The 16,817-nt window shown below is 45.8% G+C and overlaps 1 protein-coding gene across 1 annotated transcript in view; it reads left to right on the top strand.

Moving 5' to 3' along the window:
• The first annotated feature begins 209 nt into the window (after positions 1–209).
• The window catches only part of LOC142772325 (sodium- and chloride-dependent creatine transporter 1-like), a 52,760-nt gene continuing 36,152 nt past the window's right edge, over positions 210–16,817 (top strand). Inside the window, exons 1-4 of the mRNA XM_075874525.1 lie at positions 210–349; positions 5,830–5,961; positions 8,082–8,260; positions 9,713–9,888. Of these exons, the coding sequence (XP_075730640.1) occupies positions 229–349; positions 5,830–5,961; positions 8,082–8,260; positions 9,713–9,888 (608 nt within the window). The 5' untranslated portion in view covers positions 210–228. The remainder of the gene's footprint in view (positions 350–5,829; positions 5,962–8,081; positions 8,261–9,712; positions 9,889–16,817) is intronic.

Raw genomic sequence — 16,817 nt, 5'->3', positions numbered from 1 at the left:
AAACGATGGTTTGACCGCTTGCTCAGCACACATTTTTGTTTTTTGGTAGTATTATTTTATAGCTACTTTTTCAGATTGGCTTCATTTTCAGTTTAATTTCATTTAAGTATCCTGCCGTCCGGTTCTTGGCCCATCCCCCTTTGTGGGTAAGCGCCATCCATAAGAGGTCATCATCATCATCATCATCATCACTTTGCGTTGGTGACTGCTGTCAAGAAGTCCGCAGATATGGCCCGCCAGCGTGAGACGTGGTCGCAAAAGGTACACCAGTACGCTGCTTTTACCGCCATCACGATGAACTTGCGCAGCCTGCTGTGGTGTCCTCTTCTTATGCTGCGGTACGGACTCGGTGAGTGTCTTAGGCTTCGGCGCTGTGACAGTGGTTCCATGTGGTCATACTCCTACCGCAGGTGACGGGATCACTATTCATAATGGGGGTGATTTCCTAGTACCAATTTTTACTGCGTAGCGGGGTCCTGCAACACCGTAAAAAACGCTTCCAGAAATTAATGGCATAGGCAACACAAATGATAAATTCAGTTTGCTAGTTTTTACCAACTTCACTAATGATAACTGCAGTACTAGAAAATAGTTCGTTTGAAACAAAATGAAGCCCCAGTTATCATTGTACTCAGTTCACCCTTCCCGAACAATACCGCTGCAACGTCATCGTGTAAGGATGTCAGTCGACCCACCCGTGCACCAATAGCAATATAAGCTTAAGGTATGGCGGGAATTCCACCTAGTGTAGTAGATGAAAGACCCGTGGCCAACTTTCGGTTTGGCTATCACACACTCCAGCCGTCTTGCGGCAGGTCACTAACGGTTGTATTTAAAGTGTTTTTTTTTCTTTTGTTTACTTCAGCGCTTTGATAACCCGAATTTCATGATCCCAACTTGTGGAGCCTCAACCTAAGCTCCATAGTTTGAGAATTTATTTGCACAGTGACCTACTAACAGATCCACGTGCAATAACTTTCATAGCTTTTCGTATTTCACCGAAAGAAAGTGTCATTGCATCAGTCACATTCACCATTAAACTTTTACCTCGATCTTGTCTCCCTACTGCTTGAAACCTTCTAACCCTCTTCAGTCATATGCATCTACCTACGACTTCTTACCTTCCACCCGCGATAGTGGTCGATGGTGAGGATGCTTTACTGCAAACCCGACGGTAGCAGGACCGAATACCGGCCATGGTTGCCGCATTTTCGATGGAGGCGAGAATGCTTAAGACTCGTGTGCTTAGATCAAAGTGCTCGTTAATTAACCCCAGGAGGCCAAATCTTTTGTAGCTCTTCACTACGGCATCCGTCATAATCATATTGGGGTCTTTACATGCGAATGCATTTCATAGTCGGACTGCGTCATGCCATCCGGCGTTTTTCACGGCGGTGTCCACGCGCTGGAAGTAGTTATCTATCCGCTCTCGCTCCCTCTCCCATAGCAACAACTGCGGGCGCGCGCACTTATCCTCGCGCCTGGCGAGACGGAGCACCGCCGACTAAATTTCAAATCCGAAAGGCTACCGCAGTGGCGTCAGAGGTTGGGGGCCCAGTTGCCCAACTGAGCATGCTCAGTAAGATTTTTTTTCCACATCTTTTATTCAGCCCAATCAAGCCACAGCAGCTGCGAGAGCGGGAGCGTTGGTTCTCCTAAAACGTGAACGAAACGCATGCTTTCCGCCGCGTTCGTGGCGTAACTGGGCCCCACCCTTTGACGTCACTGCGGCAGCCTTTCGGACTTGACATTTAGTCGGCGTTGACCGGAGCATGTTGTTCCAGAGTGTCTGAGAGGGTAAGTGCAGTGCTTCGCCGCTCCTTCTTTCACCGTTCGCTCTCTCTCCTCCCTGCACCCCACTCTTCCGTCCACTTGCGGCCCGCCCTCGACCGTTCGCTGGCTTGGCGCCTCTAAAGAGCACCCGGGAATTTTTGCTCGAGAAGCCGCTGAGTATCGCATAGAAAGCGCTCCACTGTCTCGTCCGCTCGCTCCTCACTCTCGACTGTTCGCTCGCTGGGTGCCTCTCAAGGCGATGGAAAAACTCGGTGAAGGCGAATGTCTGACGACAGCGGTACTCTCTCTAGGCGCAAGAAATGCATTTGCATTTGCTCACAATTTCCTTCGGGAAGACGGGGCATGTTTTGGACGTTAAACCACAACAGTCATTCAATTATTTAGCCTCTCAATTTCCTGCTAAGCCCCGCCACAAACAATATCCCTCATGCTAGTTTTCTTCTTGGTTGATACAGCGCACACGAGACGAAGACGAAGAACACAGGACAAGTGTGGGCCCTTCTTTATGCTAGTGTGGCCTGTGTCGGTCACTTCAATTTCAATGATAATGATTTTCGACCTTAATTCGACGTTAACAGTTGGAAAACATCAATACAACTTCCAGACGTGCTGCTGTGTTGTTTCGATTCACCGTTTTCGGTGCTTACTAAATAGCCCCTAGAAATGCGAGTTGTTGGAGGGAAGGAATCTATATGCAAATATACCTTAGCTAACACCTACGACGACCGCATAGCTATACCGCTTGTCCACGAGAACAGAATTGATATCGCGCTCTCGAAAAAGGTTATACAACCAGCTACGATTTCTCTTTTGCTGTTTACTGCAAGCCGGAAGGATTCAGATCATATTCACTTCATATCTAGAATAGTATTGTGGCCGAAACATTTTTTCCTTAGTTATCACTGCCATTCTTTTCTACTGTTATACACAATATATGAATAATAGCTTGTACCATTCAGAAATTTGATTTATATGTGGGGTGCAACGTCCCAAAATCTTCATATGATTATGAATGATGCTCTAGTGGAAGGCTCCGGAAATTTAGGCCACCTGTAACTTTTAAACATGCGCACAAATCTGAGAGATGGGCCTACAGCATTTTCGCCTCCATGAAAATGCAGGCGCCACCGCCGGCATTAGATCCCGCGACCTGCGGGTCAGCAGCCGAGTAACTTAGCCACTAGAACGCCTCGGCGGAGCACCATTCAGAGACCATCGGCACCGTTGAATGCCTGTAACGTACTTTATAAGACTTGCCGGTTATCCGTGCACGTTTGCCGCCATCGCCTGCACTCTACGTGGGTATTAGCACCAATTTCGGCCCCACATTTTCCCAGTGCAATGTGTTGCTGCAGACCTATTTATCACATAACTGTACACCATTTGCTGCTGCATGCGACATATAGGTAACTAAAAGCTCCGCATGACCGACCAGTCTCAGTTTCGGTATGAGAAAGCACCAAAACTAAACTCCTACCTGGGCAGCTATCACCACCAAGTGTGTGCAATTTTCAACCCTTTCAGCACGCAGAACTGTGACGCACTTCCACACAGTCTACATCAAAAAGCCCTTTCGAGCAGGAAGCGGTACAGCAGAGTCGCCAAACCAAACTTTCAATGCGTGCGCTGTGGCCATGGAATCGCGAACGGCTACCGAGTAATAGTCTGCTGATGCAAACGCGGTAAAAAAAATGGCGTTTATGACATCGTCATAACTTGTTTCATCGTGGTCACTTGATGAAACCAGTGGAGTCACCAAGGGTCACCTAAACGTGTCAATAGCGCGAAGGAGTCAGTCGCTCATGCAATTTAAAATATTTATTTGCAATACCTTTCAAGCAATATTTGCTGTAGATATATTGTCACGGCAACGTGAGGTCGACAAAGGGAGAGACTGTATTTCGAAGATCTAACTGTTTATTTGGCCAGTCAGCGCAAAGTGATACTACAACGCTACACACTGGCACTGATAACGGCAAACAGAGCGTCGGCCGTCGATCAACTGACAGGTGCTGAAGAGAGTCGGCATTTATATATATTCATGTGCAATCAAATATTCCAGCCTTATCAGGTGGTCCTCTCGCCTGCTATAGAATAATCTCGATAGTTGGTGTCGTGGGCGCAGTCATAACCGAACAATCTACAATGATCGCGATCCTTCTCGAACAATGAGGCGAAGTTTGCGCCGACCATTCCTGACATCATGTTTTGTGGGGGAAAATTGAATCAAACAAAAGTGGTAATAAGAAACTCGCTCGGCAATGTTGCAGATGTTGTAGAGATATAGAGAGGAATCGATCCCGCAGGCAATCCCGGCTGCCAAGTTTTGCGTAATTATCTTTTTAACGTTGTTCTTTTTTACAGAACAATCACGCGCGTCTCCTCTTGTCATGACGATGCTGAATTTCCGCCGTTTAACGCGTTTTACGGACGAGAGTTGACATTACCTCAGTGAATTCTCCTGTCGGCCACCGCTACTATGCAGTAAATCCACGAAGCCATCGCGTGTGCTGATCATTGTCACCGAAACCCTCGTGCTCTGCATGCGGCTGGCGCTCATATGAAACACCGTTCTCATTACGATTGACTACACCATGATCTGTCGTTGAACAGTGGACATTTCAAGGGGCTAACCATGTCCGTATAATATCCATGGTTGTCACGCGGACCACGTAGCGGGTACCTCTACTTCTTTCGCGTTGGGTTGCATGACCTAATAGTGAGGGTAGTGTGCCTCGGTAGGTAAACGAGGAATTCATCTCAGTGAAAGGGGTGAGAGAGGCCTAAGGGTAGGGGGAAGAGGGGAGGAGTCACTTGCATTCATATTTGTAGCGCAAAAGGGACAAAGACGGAGACACATAACGAGCATACAAACAGGGTGGGTGCTAGTTCCGTCTCTCAGTCTTTCTTTTTGCCTTTTTGCGCAACAAATATGAATGAAAGTGACCAAAACCAACTAGCCCGCATCACCATCTTGAGGTGAGCATTTTCGTTGTACGCTCGATTGGATTGGGACAAGGTGTACACACAATGACGCTTCGTCAAACCTTCTGTGAGGCGCCATCAGGTACTTCAGAGCAAGAGCGCTTGAAGTGCAACTAACGTTCCAGCGCTGCCGCGTCAGTAATATGGTCTGGGGTGAAATGGGACACGGCCGCATAATAACGTACCATTGCGTTCCAGTGCGGCCGTGAATTAGGATATCGCCACGTGGGGTCCGCATGGTTTTACCTGAAGAGTGATCGAAATCATTCTGTAAACTGCCGAAATATATGAGCACAGTGTAATTATCCGGGAATGGGGCGAATTAAAATGTACTAGTACAAAACAAAGCATTACTACCAACACATAGCTTAACATGGAGTAAAAATCAAAGAACAGTAAGGACCAATAAGGAACAGTAAGCAAAGAACACAGGAGAACTTTATAAAAATCTGCAAACAGAGCAATGAAATATCCCAACTGAAGGGTGCTTCAAGAGGTTTGCAGCCTTGGTGGCCAGAATCTCGCTCATTTTTTTCTCGTATGTGCACCTGTGCTCTTGTGCTTTTGGTATGGTCGCGTAAGGCTTCTCAAAAGGCTTCTTGACAACTGTGTGGGAAACCTACGATCATCCCTGGCGTTCTTAAGGGTCCTGGGACGTTCGTGGGGGCGAAGTCACGTTGGCAGATGACATTTCTGTCGCATTGGACATTGCAGCACATCTGTTGTACAACTCCCACTGCCATGTCCAATGACACTGTAAAATTGTAGAAGATGAAGGTTTTCTTTATTCTCCAGGACAATTATTAAGCTACGGTAGGTAACTGTACACAAAAGTAATAAAAAAGCCGGTAACACCTATCACAAAACGTCACTAGCAGTCTTTTGTGTGTAGTTCAAGCTACGCAGTTGTACCTTATACAGCTAAATATAACTTTGTATTGTCCTCTTTCTACGTGGCTCTTCGCACCAACATTACGTGCTTACGAAGAGTTGGAGTTTGTGCAGCTACATACGATAAAGCATTCAGCCTCCACATGCGCGCGTGCGCAGGAACCTTCGGCCTCTGCTACGTCATTGTGGTGGCATTGATCTGCTACCCAGTGCTGTACATTGAGTCCGCCTTGTCACAATTCACCAAAAGCGGCAACCGTGGCATCTTCAACTGCTGCCCACTGTTTCGAGGTCAGTATCGTAATACAACAAATGCTCGTTGTTCGAATCTATAGTTAAGGTCAACCCTAACAAGCTTTTTTAACGATTCAAGGAAGTGTCATATAAAGCTTAGAAACAAAAATAGTTGATTAGGCAGCAATACTGTTGAAACACTGCCATTTCGAAGCACCTAGAGAGACAATTAAAGATCGTAGAACACGCAATTTCTTGGTGCGACTTTGCAGATCAGGCACCTCCTGTGGCTCTTCGCAGTGTTTCGTAAAATATATGAAATAAAACAAAAGCCATCATGCACACGCTTAATATAAATGAGTGCTGCTTAATAGGTGTTGATATGAAATGCTTTGACCGTTATCAGCCCTTCGTGTTGGAAATGGAAAAACGCTTTCAAAAAGAAAAAAACGAAAATAAAGAAGGGTCGCTAGTCCAGGTCTCCACCCGTCTGAGAAGCCCACCATGCTTGGTCCAGGAGCTCCACTTGAGCCTCCTTTTTTTTTTTTTTTTTTTGGTGAGCAAGGTCTCCCATTGCTCCGTGCTATATTTTTGCATCCGAATCTGAGGCATGTTCATTTTGTGCGACCTCAATTGACATTTCCATGCAATGTGAGCAAGTGTAGGCTGTGCTCCATTCCACGGAAATGAACCGGCGTATGCGGTTGAGTTTTAAAGACAGGTGCATGTTTGAGCACGTTTTTAAGCATGCTTTAAAGAATGCTTTAAAGACAGGTGTGTATATGTATTTGTCTGAAAGCGGCGCCACTCACGCACTTTTTTTACACTTAGCCGAGAGTGGGTCGGGAAATACCACTGGCGTTGTCGACGCTGCTGTTCTAAGATGTCTAAGGGTGTGGCGAGCCTGTAGTAGCAGACGGGTAGTACCTGGACGAGGGATAGTCGTTCGGTAAGTAGTAGCTCGAGCTGCACTGTCGGCTCTATCATTACCTGTTTCTATTATATGACCAGGACACCATATAGGATGCAGTGTTCCCGGTCTAGTGTTGCACCTAAAATGCGGATGACACACGCAGATACACAGCCATTTGTGAAATAACGACACGCTTTTTGAGAGCGTCGGAGGATATGAGGTCCCTGGCTTATAATTTCTTAGTTTTCGATGCCAAGTTCCACCGCGAGGGCTTCCGCCATGTTTGCTGAGGTCATCATGGCTGAAGCACAGGTGAATAAACCTGGCCTGGGTACCGAACCAAAAGGGATATCACTTGTTAGGTATATATGCGAACAATATCTGTAGTAATACCTCGTTGCCAGTCGGGCTTTGGCTCTTTTGTGTTACTTAGAAGTGAACGAAATTAATAAAACCTAATGTAGTGCTTTTCACGTGGGTATACATGACGTGCGTAGTGTGGGTGTGTCTATTATGTATAAGCCAGCATGTATAGAGGATCCAGCTGCACCAACTCTGAAACTCTGTACAACTATATATACTGTACGCAGGACATTCTTTTCCCAATATTAAAACTATTGTGGTCTTAATTTGGTGTGGTGCTAGACCCATTTTTATTAGCGTATAACACTGCTCCTATTATAGGCTGGTGTGTTATCATAGCGTATTGTCGCCTGATACGAACAGCAGACTATGTAGACGTGCTAAAAGTGGTCTAACGCTGCTGAAATCAATATTTTCTCGGAACACAGAAGTTCAATTTAGTGTCCGATTGAGTGCGAAGGCCGGGGCAATGGACGATTGACTAGAGAGAATGTGGAAAATGGTAAATCTGGAAAGCTTTAAGATTTTGAAGATTAATTGACACTCAGCTTTCTTTCGAAAAGATAGTCTGCCTACCCCTCGATTTTTTTTTCCATTAGCTATGCCATCGTGACGTTCTTATGTGGCGGTGCGTACGTCACAAGATACCGATGAATTTTCGGAACAACAAACAACTCTAACGAACAAGAAAAAGGGAGAAACTTTGAACAACTCAAGAATGCGTATTCATAACCACAATTCTCTTATATTTGCATACTTTTTATTCAATTGAGTACGTAGATCTGAAGGTTATTTTGCAGTACGCAATGGCATCGGTCAGGGCCAGTACAGGTCGATCTGTTGTCCTCACCACCATTTTCGCAATCGCAAGGCTCTGAATTTGTTGTCCCCACTGCATTAGGGCTGAGCTACTCGATGGCCTACTTCGCGGTGATGGCTAACCTACCCCAGTACAGCACCGTGTCGCACGCCATCATGTACGTGATTCACTCGCTCTGGGGTGGCGGGCCTTGGTCTAGCTGCGATGTTGCCTCGGGGACACAAGACAACAGCAGCTGCTACGCTCCTTCAACCGAATACGTAAGCCTTGTTATCGTCAAGATAAATGCCTTTTGTTCTGTATTATTCTCTATTATCTTGCCTTCACGGTCATCTATCTCGCTGTTATTAACACAATACAAGGTTTTTCGACCAGGCTAGTTTGTGGATATCGCGCTTGTCTCCGTGGGTCTCTTCTTTGTCCGTGTCTCTGAGTGAGCTGTAAGGGATTATGGGTTAAGACAAAAGCACTGTATGCTTCTTTAAAGCGAAAATTGACCATCGGCGACGTGAGCGCCCACATTAAAATAAGAAAACCATCATCACGTGATTGCGTAACATGTCACCAGAATTGGTGAAGCCCTCATCTAGCTACTACGGCATCACATGTCGTGACGCCCCATCAGGTCTTCACCACCGGACATCGTCACTTGGTCAAATGTGTACCGATCACCGGGGCAGCACAAAACCAGGTGAGGTTGGGAAAGCTAGCTGTGCCTCAGATACTGGAGACTGTACAAAACAATGTTGGCTTCAGTAGCCTTTTGTAGATGATGGAGGATTAATATATTATGTCTACTGCGAAGAATAAAGCAAAGGTGGCTTTCGCCCTTGAGTTGTTTTGCGTGACGGCACAACGGAGCCGGTGAGTTTTCTGAAATCGAATCCTGGCGGTAGTCTGTGTTATTTTCAGTTTGAATCGTAACAACAGCGCCACTGAAGCTCGCATTAGAATGGAGTCAGTGTGTGCATGGACGTGTGGGAGGAGTTGTTTATAACTGTGACATTCTACAGAGAGCTCGCTCTCATTACACATAAGAGCTCTCACCATTCTAGCCAAGCATATGTTCTGTAGGCTTTACCTAGAAATAATAAGCTCAACTTACTACTTGATTTTGATCAAAAGGAGCGCCTGTTTCTACGCTCCTGCCTCTACGTTCACAAACCACAGTTTAGAGAGACCGAAATATAGCTCAATATTACTACGAGTGCAGCAACGAGTGCGATAGCAACAAATTCGAATTCAGAACGTGATCAGGCGTAAATGAACAAAACGACAACACGAGGAAGCGCGGCCGCTGCCGTGACCGACGCAAGTTTCAATCTGCTTATCCCTTCAGCGTGCCAAGAAATCAACCCGTACGAACGCATGAGCCATCTGCTGATTACCACAAAATTAGGTAGCTTGTTTAGGCACTTAGAAACCCGAGTTTCTTTTAGCAACCATCCTTCCATATGGTGAAATCATTTGAAATAAGCTGTCCTCTTTCACGTGGGTCTTTCCGTGACGGCATTGTACTCAGTAGCCCACATCAACATAGCAACGAAGACTTCACAATTTACATAGATTTCCTCATTGAGATTCAGTAGACATCCTAAGGCGGTCAAAAATCTATTCGCGAGATATCGTACTTGTCCCACCCCAAAGCGTTTAATACAAACGTGGTACCATTTCTATTGTTGTTGCTGTGTGTTTGGTCGTTCCGGCGCCAGATTCCGTGCGAGACGGTGGCCACCGTGCTGGCAAGGCGCTTCTCCGGGAGCGGGGTCGAGGACGGCTATCCGCTGTTCTCCCGAGGACGTGTCACAATAGTGCCCATCGATGAGTTCAACAACGCCTCCACAGAATGTTTACCCGGCGACGAGTCTGCGGTTACTAAATTTTACAAGTAAGCGATACACAGGTGCAAGTGACCATTGTTTTTTTCCGAGTTTTTCAGGGCAGCAACTTTCTCGAAAAGCACCTTTTTGTTCTTGACAATCATAGGGGTACTGAACCAATTGTTTAGTTACTCATCGAATGAGCTTGATACCGTAGTTTATTGTCTAACAATTGCGTACTCGCAAGCCTCGCGGCAGTGGTCTATTGGCTAATGTACTCGGTTTCTAACCTGCAGGTCGCGGGATCGAATCCTGGCTGCGGCGGATGCATTTTCAATAGAGGCAAAAATGCCGTAGGCCCGTGTGCTAAGATTTCGGTGCACATTAAAGAGCCCAGGTGGTCAAAATTTTCGGAGCCATCCACCGCGGCGCCTCTCATAATCATATGGTGGTTTGGGGACTCCAAAAATATTGCGTAGCCGTTTAATACCAGTGGAGTTACAAGAAATTAGCTTTCAGGCAATGACAATGGCGCAGACAACACGTGTTCGTGCGAGCCATATGAACATGGTCAAGTATAATGGCTTTCCATTAAGCGTTCCAGTTACACAGTGACAGCTGAGCATGACTTGAAAAATGTTCCAAGGGCCACAGGCATGCGCTGCGCACGCAGGTTTCAGCGAATCAATCAAACGGACGTCACCCGTGGTTGCGGGCATCTTCGTTCGCGCTTACATCACAGTTCCTGCCGATCGGTAAAAAAGCTTGTTACTTTCGTAAATATGCTCGGTACATTGCAGATCTAGCGAAATTTTCCAGGAACGACTGTTCGAGAATATCACGCAGCGGAAGTGCTGCAGTTCACGCATGGCACATCATTGCTGAGGACAAGGTCCAGGGTTCAGTTGACGGCAGCATTTACCCAATGCGAAAGTCGGCATAGCTCGTAATCACGAATAAAGTGAACTAAAAGAAACAGAACCTCTCAGCGCTTGAATTATCCCGAATGGTCGTTTGGCCCATGCCGCGTAAACTATTGTGGTGTTTGGAGTTTCATATGCACGAATTGAATGGGACCGTGTGCTTGAATAGCCATTCATTGCGAACACCTGGCGCCATTGGCGTGTGCGCCACTCCAAAACGGGATCTCTTGAAAAGCACGGCGAAAGAGGCAAATGTCGGTGTTGATCAAATGACGTTGAGAAGGACAGCCACCCGAATCTTTAACCAGCGTGGGCGAGTGGCCGCTTTTCGATGCGTGAGTGCGAAAGTATCAAATACGAGAACAAATACTTTCTTAGCTTTGGGTGTACGTCAAAGTACCCCAGATGGCCGGGGTCAATGTGCTATGCCCCACGTGGTGCGTCTAGTACTCCTAGGCGTGTGCACGAAGGGGGAAATACGGGGCCGAGTTTCCTCCATATCTTTACCCTGTAATACCTCTTCCGTCATTCTTTTTAAGGGCACCGGGAAGGCCCCATATGTACCTTGAATTTTAGTCATTCTTAGGTACCATTTCCTCAGTCACTAACATATCATTTCCCTCGAATCCATCATTTCCTTTCAAATTGAAGCAAATTAATTAAAGACTGAAAAACAAATTTTCGTGGACTTCTCACCACTAGGACCTAACTTTGGAATAGAGTTGTCATCAATGAAAATTTGTAACACAACAACTGTAAAGTGCAGTAACTTCGATCCCGCTTCAGTATAGGTGCTTGCCTTTCTGAAGACTACAGAAAACGTAAGAAATACAGAAACGTCGGTACGTAAGAAATAAAAACCATAGCTTGGAATAACCAAGTTCAAAGTACGAAAATGGCTGAAAAGTGTTCACACGTGTCATAAATACTGTTAAACTTATTTAGTAGCTACAAGTTTGTTAATCCTTGCTAAATAAACATTTATTTTTTGAGCCTCTTGTTTTGCTTTTCTAGCTGTTTTTGTCAGGTGCCATGCGGCTATTTGCACAACGTATCTGTCATCAAGTGTGGTCAAGGTTTTCCAACAAATTGACTGCAGTGTAGCAGGCCTTTAATCCTAACTATTTCAGAAAGTTGCCTCGTGCGATACTATCATCGTAAAATGCAAGGACAACATGTGTCGCTATCCCTAAAACTCTGAAATTAAACAAAAATGGCAAAGACTGTGCAAATCAATGTTTATTAACTCAGCACTTACACTATGCAGTTCTCACGCGCTGTTCGGTCTCATTTCAATACAAATAATTGCAATGGCCATTAGGGCATACTTATATATATGTGCCGCACTTCATTTGCCTCGAAGAACGCTGAAAAGGCTGAGATGTTTAACAATGAACAGCTTGCCAGTTTAGCGTTCAGCGCCTCGGTACTTCATTGACATTCATTCACATTTACAAGACAATCACACGGGCTCCCGTGAAATTGATACTTCCTGGGCACTTCCATTACCACCCACACCTAAGCATATCGATAAGCTCGACATTTATGAGAATGAAGCTAGGAGCCAAAAGACTTCGAACAAATGCGATCATAAGACGAAGTGTGAACATCAAAGTGCGCTGCGTCTTCTGACTGCCTTAGAAGTTGGCTAACATATTTCTACACACAGATTACTCTAAATAAGCATTTAGACTTTCGTACACGAAGTTCTGTTTGAGAAAAACAGACCGCCAGTGCAGCGAGCCTCTGAGGGGCTGCCGTGAGGGTGCGTTTGTAAGCACTGCTTGCTTTCGGAACAAGTTTCAGCTACAACAAATGCAGTTTAAGCAAAGCACGTTTGTGAGAAACATGCCCAAAGAGACACTGTTCCCGAATTGCAGAGAAAACAAAAAGTGACAAATGTTGCCCGACCCTGTGCCCTTAAATGGCCCACCTCAACGTGTAAAAGAGGGAGAGTGGTTGCCTCCTCGCAAATGCTACTTTTCTTTACAGGTCATACCTCCTTCTCACCACTCATTTCCTGAAACTACGTGTGCATAAGCACCACCGATAATTCAGCCTATATAAGATTTCGTGATTGACGCCTACGTGTTGTTATCCCGACTTGCGCATCCGCAAGCACACAAAACGAATTGAAATAATAGTATCACCCCACCATGGTGGTCTTGTGGTGAAGATACTGGGCTGCTGACCCGCAGGTTAAAGGAATAAATACCGGCTGCGGCGGCGGCATTTTCGATAGAGGCGAAAGTGCTGTAGGCTCGTGTTCTCAGATTTGGGTGCAGTTCAAGAGCCCCCGGTGGTCGAAATTTCTGGAGCCCTACATTATGGCATCTATCATAATCATATGCTTGTCTTGGGAAGTTAAACCCGACAAATCAATCAATCAAACAATCAATCAATCAACCGAAATCAGTTAATCGCGTGCGATAGACACGCGAGACAAGAAATAACGGATGGGCGACTGTATGGTAAAACAGTGCACGACACAATTCGCGCATGATCTTTTGCGTTGGTGGACCAATAAGGAATATGTCCTTTTTAGACGTTATGAGAATCACTGTACGTACTACGTCAGGAAGGGCGGGAAAAAGACGAGAAAAGCCAGGAGAGGATAACGCGATAATGCGAAAAGTTTTGAAGCCAGGTGAGCCAAGAACAAATTATAATTTAACCGACAGTATTGAGCACATAGTCAAGCCAACAAACGGCTAAGATTACGCTGTACTGCCCCGCCGCGGTGGTCTAGTGGCTAAGGTACTCGGCTGCTGACCCGCAGGTCGTGGGATCAAATCCCGGCTGCGACGGCTGCATTTCCGATGGAGGCAGAAATGTTGTAGTCCCGTGTGCTCATATTTGAGTGCAAGTTAAAGAACCCCTGGTGGTCGAAATTTCCGGAGCCCTCCACTACGGCGTCTCTCATAATCATATGGTGGTTTTGGGATGTTAAACCCCACATATCAGATTTCCCTCTCAGTGCTAGCTGATTGATTGGCTTCTTGCGTATCAGGAACGACAGAAACTGATACGCAAGAAGCCAATCAATCAGCTAGCACTGAGAGGGAAAGTACAGGAATTCAGAGTGTCGCTGCAGAACAGGTACTCGGCTCTTAGTGAGGAAACGAACCTTAGCGTAGATACAATGAATGATAATCTAACGAGTATCATTACGGAGTGTGCAGTGGAAGTTGGAGGCAGGGTAATTAGACAGGACACTGGCAAGCTTTGCCAGGAAACGAAGAACCTAATTAAGAAGCGTCAAATCATGAAAGTGTCAAGTACAACAGACAAAATAGAACTGGCAGAGCTTTCGAAGTTGATTAATAGACGTAAGGTATGCGATGTAAGAAGGTATAACATGGAGAGAATTGAACACGCTCTGAAAAACGGAGGAAGTGTCAAAGCATTGAAGAGGAAACTTGGGATAGGCAAAAGTCGGATGTATGCACTAAGGGACAAAGAAGGCAAAATAACTACCAATATGGATAGGATAGTTAAAATAGCAGAGGAGTTTTACAGAGATCTGTACAGTAGCCGTGACAACCACGGCCTTAATACTATAAGAACTAGCAGTAACCCAGATTACACCCCACCAGTAATGATAGAAGAAGTCAGGAAAGCTTTGGAGAGCATGCAAAGGGGCAAAGCTGCTGGTGAGGATCAGGTAACATCATATCTGCTGAAAGATGGAGGACAGATTGTGTTAGAAAAACTAGCCACCCTGTTTACGAGGTGTCTCCTGACGGGAAGAGTACCAGAGTCTTGGAAGAACGCTAACATCATCTTAATACATAAGAAAGGAGATGACAAGGACTTGAAGAATTACAGGCCGATCAGCTTGCTCTCTGTAGTATACAAGCTATTTACAAAGGTAATTGCTAACAGAGTAAAGAAAACATTAGAATTCAATCAACCAAAGGAACAAGCAGGATTTCGAACAGGCTACTCAACAATTGACCACATTCATACTATCAATCAGGTAATAGAGAAATGCTCAGAGTATAACCAACCCCTATACATAGCCTTCATAGATTACGAGAAAGCGTTTGATTCAGTAGAAATATCAGCCGTCATGCAAACACTGCGGAGTCAGGGCGTAGATGAAGTATATATAAACATTCTGGAAGAAATCTACAGGGGATCAACTGCTACCATAGTGCTTCATAAAGAAAGCAACAGAATACCAATCAAGAAGGGTGTAAGGCAGGGGGACACAATTTCCCCAATGCTATTTACCGCGTGCTTACAGGAGGTTTTCAGAAGCCTAGAATGGGAACAGTTAGGGATAAGAGTCAATGGAGAATACCTTAGTAACCTGCGCTTCGCCGATGACATTGCATTGCTGAGTAACTCGGGGGACGAATTGCAACTCATGATTACGGAGCTAGACAAGGAGAGCAGAAAGGTGGGTCTTAAAATTAATCTGCAGAAAACGAAAGTAATGTACAACAACCTCGGCAAGGAGCAGCGCTTCGAGATAGGTAATAGTGCACTTGAAGTTGTAAAAGACTATGTCTACTTAGGGCAGGTAATAACCGCAGAGCCAAACCACGAGATTGAAGTAACTAGAAGAATAAGAATGGGGTGGAGCACATTTGGCAAGCACTCTCAAATTATGACAGGTAGTTTGCCACTATCCCTCAAGAGGAAGGTATATAACAGCTGTATCTTGCCGGTACTTAGCTACGGAGCAGAAACCTGGAGACTTACAAAGAGGGTTCAGCTTAAATTGAGGACGACGCAGCGAGCAATGGAAAGAAAAATGGTAGGTGTAATCTTAAAAGACAAGAAGAGAGCAGAGTGGATTAGGGAACAAACGGGGGTTAAGGATATCATAGCTGAAATCAAGAAGAAGAAATGGACATGGGCAGGGCATGTAGCGCGTAGACAGGATAACCGCTGGTCATTAAGGGTAACTGACTGGATTCCCAGAGAAGGGAAGCGGGTTAGGGGGAGACAGAAGGTTAGGTGGGTAGATGAGATTAAGAAGTTTGCGGGTATAAATTGGCAGCAGCAAGCACAGGACCGGGTTAACTGGCGGAACATGGGAGAGGCCTTTGTCCTGCAGTGGACGTAGTCAGGTTGATGATGATGATCAGATTACGCAGTGCTGGTAAGTATATATATATATAATTGCGTCTACGTCAAACCACAAAAAACGAGCCCTTAAGTACACACGTCACATAAGGGCAGACCTGGTAGCTTTAGCTTGTAAACGAGGGACTATTGCTCAGCTGAAGGCACGCAATAAGCTCACGTGCTGCGTCATGCCAAAACAGGCTCATAAAGAGTGTTCAACACTCGCCGCCATGGCTACAGCTGGCACTGACTGGCACTTCCACGTTTAAATTCACATATAACAACCCAATAAAGTGGCGGGGGGGGGGGGGGGATAGCCGCCATGGTAGCTCAGTGGTAGAGCATCGAACGCGTTATTCGAAGGTCGCAGGTTAGGCGCCTGCTCACGGCAAGTTATCTTTGCACCCACTTTTCTTCATGTTTACATTACAATTTGGTTTAATATCCTCTATACTTTCCTTGGCATTATTGTCTGTTAGATCTCATTAATATTGTGTAAAAACGCGGAAAAACGAACCATTAGGTATGCACTTCTTTCATTAATTCATTAACGAGGGTCTCGTACTGGCAGACTTAGTGCCTTTAGGTTGTATACGAGGGACTATTGGTCAGCTGCCCACTCGTAACAAGTTCCCATGCTACGTGACGCCAAACAGGCCCAAAAGAGTGTGCCACACCCGCCACCATGGCTACTGGTGGCTTGTAGGCCCGTGTGCTCAGATTTGGGTGCACGTTAGAGAACCCCATGTGGTCGAAATTTCCGGAGCCCTGCACTACGGCGTCTCTCATGATCATATGGTGGTTTTGGGACGTTAAACCCCACATATCAATCAATTGGCTACTGGGGGCGCTGGCTGACACTCCCACGCTTAATTCACATATAAACCCTATAAAATGGCTGGGGGGATAGCTGTCGTGGTAGCTCAGTGGTAGAGCATCGAACGCGTCATTCGAAGGTCGCAGGTTCGGGTCTTGCCCTCGGCAAGTTGTCTTTT

This window comes from Rhipicephalus microplus, chromosome 9 (assembly GCF_043290135.1).
Source record: "Rhipicephalus microplus isolate Deutch F79 chromosome 9, USDA_Rmic, whole genome shotgun sequence".
Classification (NCBI taxonomy): Eukaryota; Metazoa; Arthropoda; class Arachnida; order Ixodida; family Ixodidae; genus Rhipicephalus; species Rhipicephalus microplus.
This window is presented reverse-complemented; position numbering and strand designations above follow the sequence as displayed.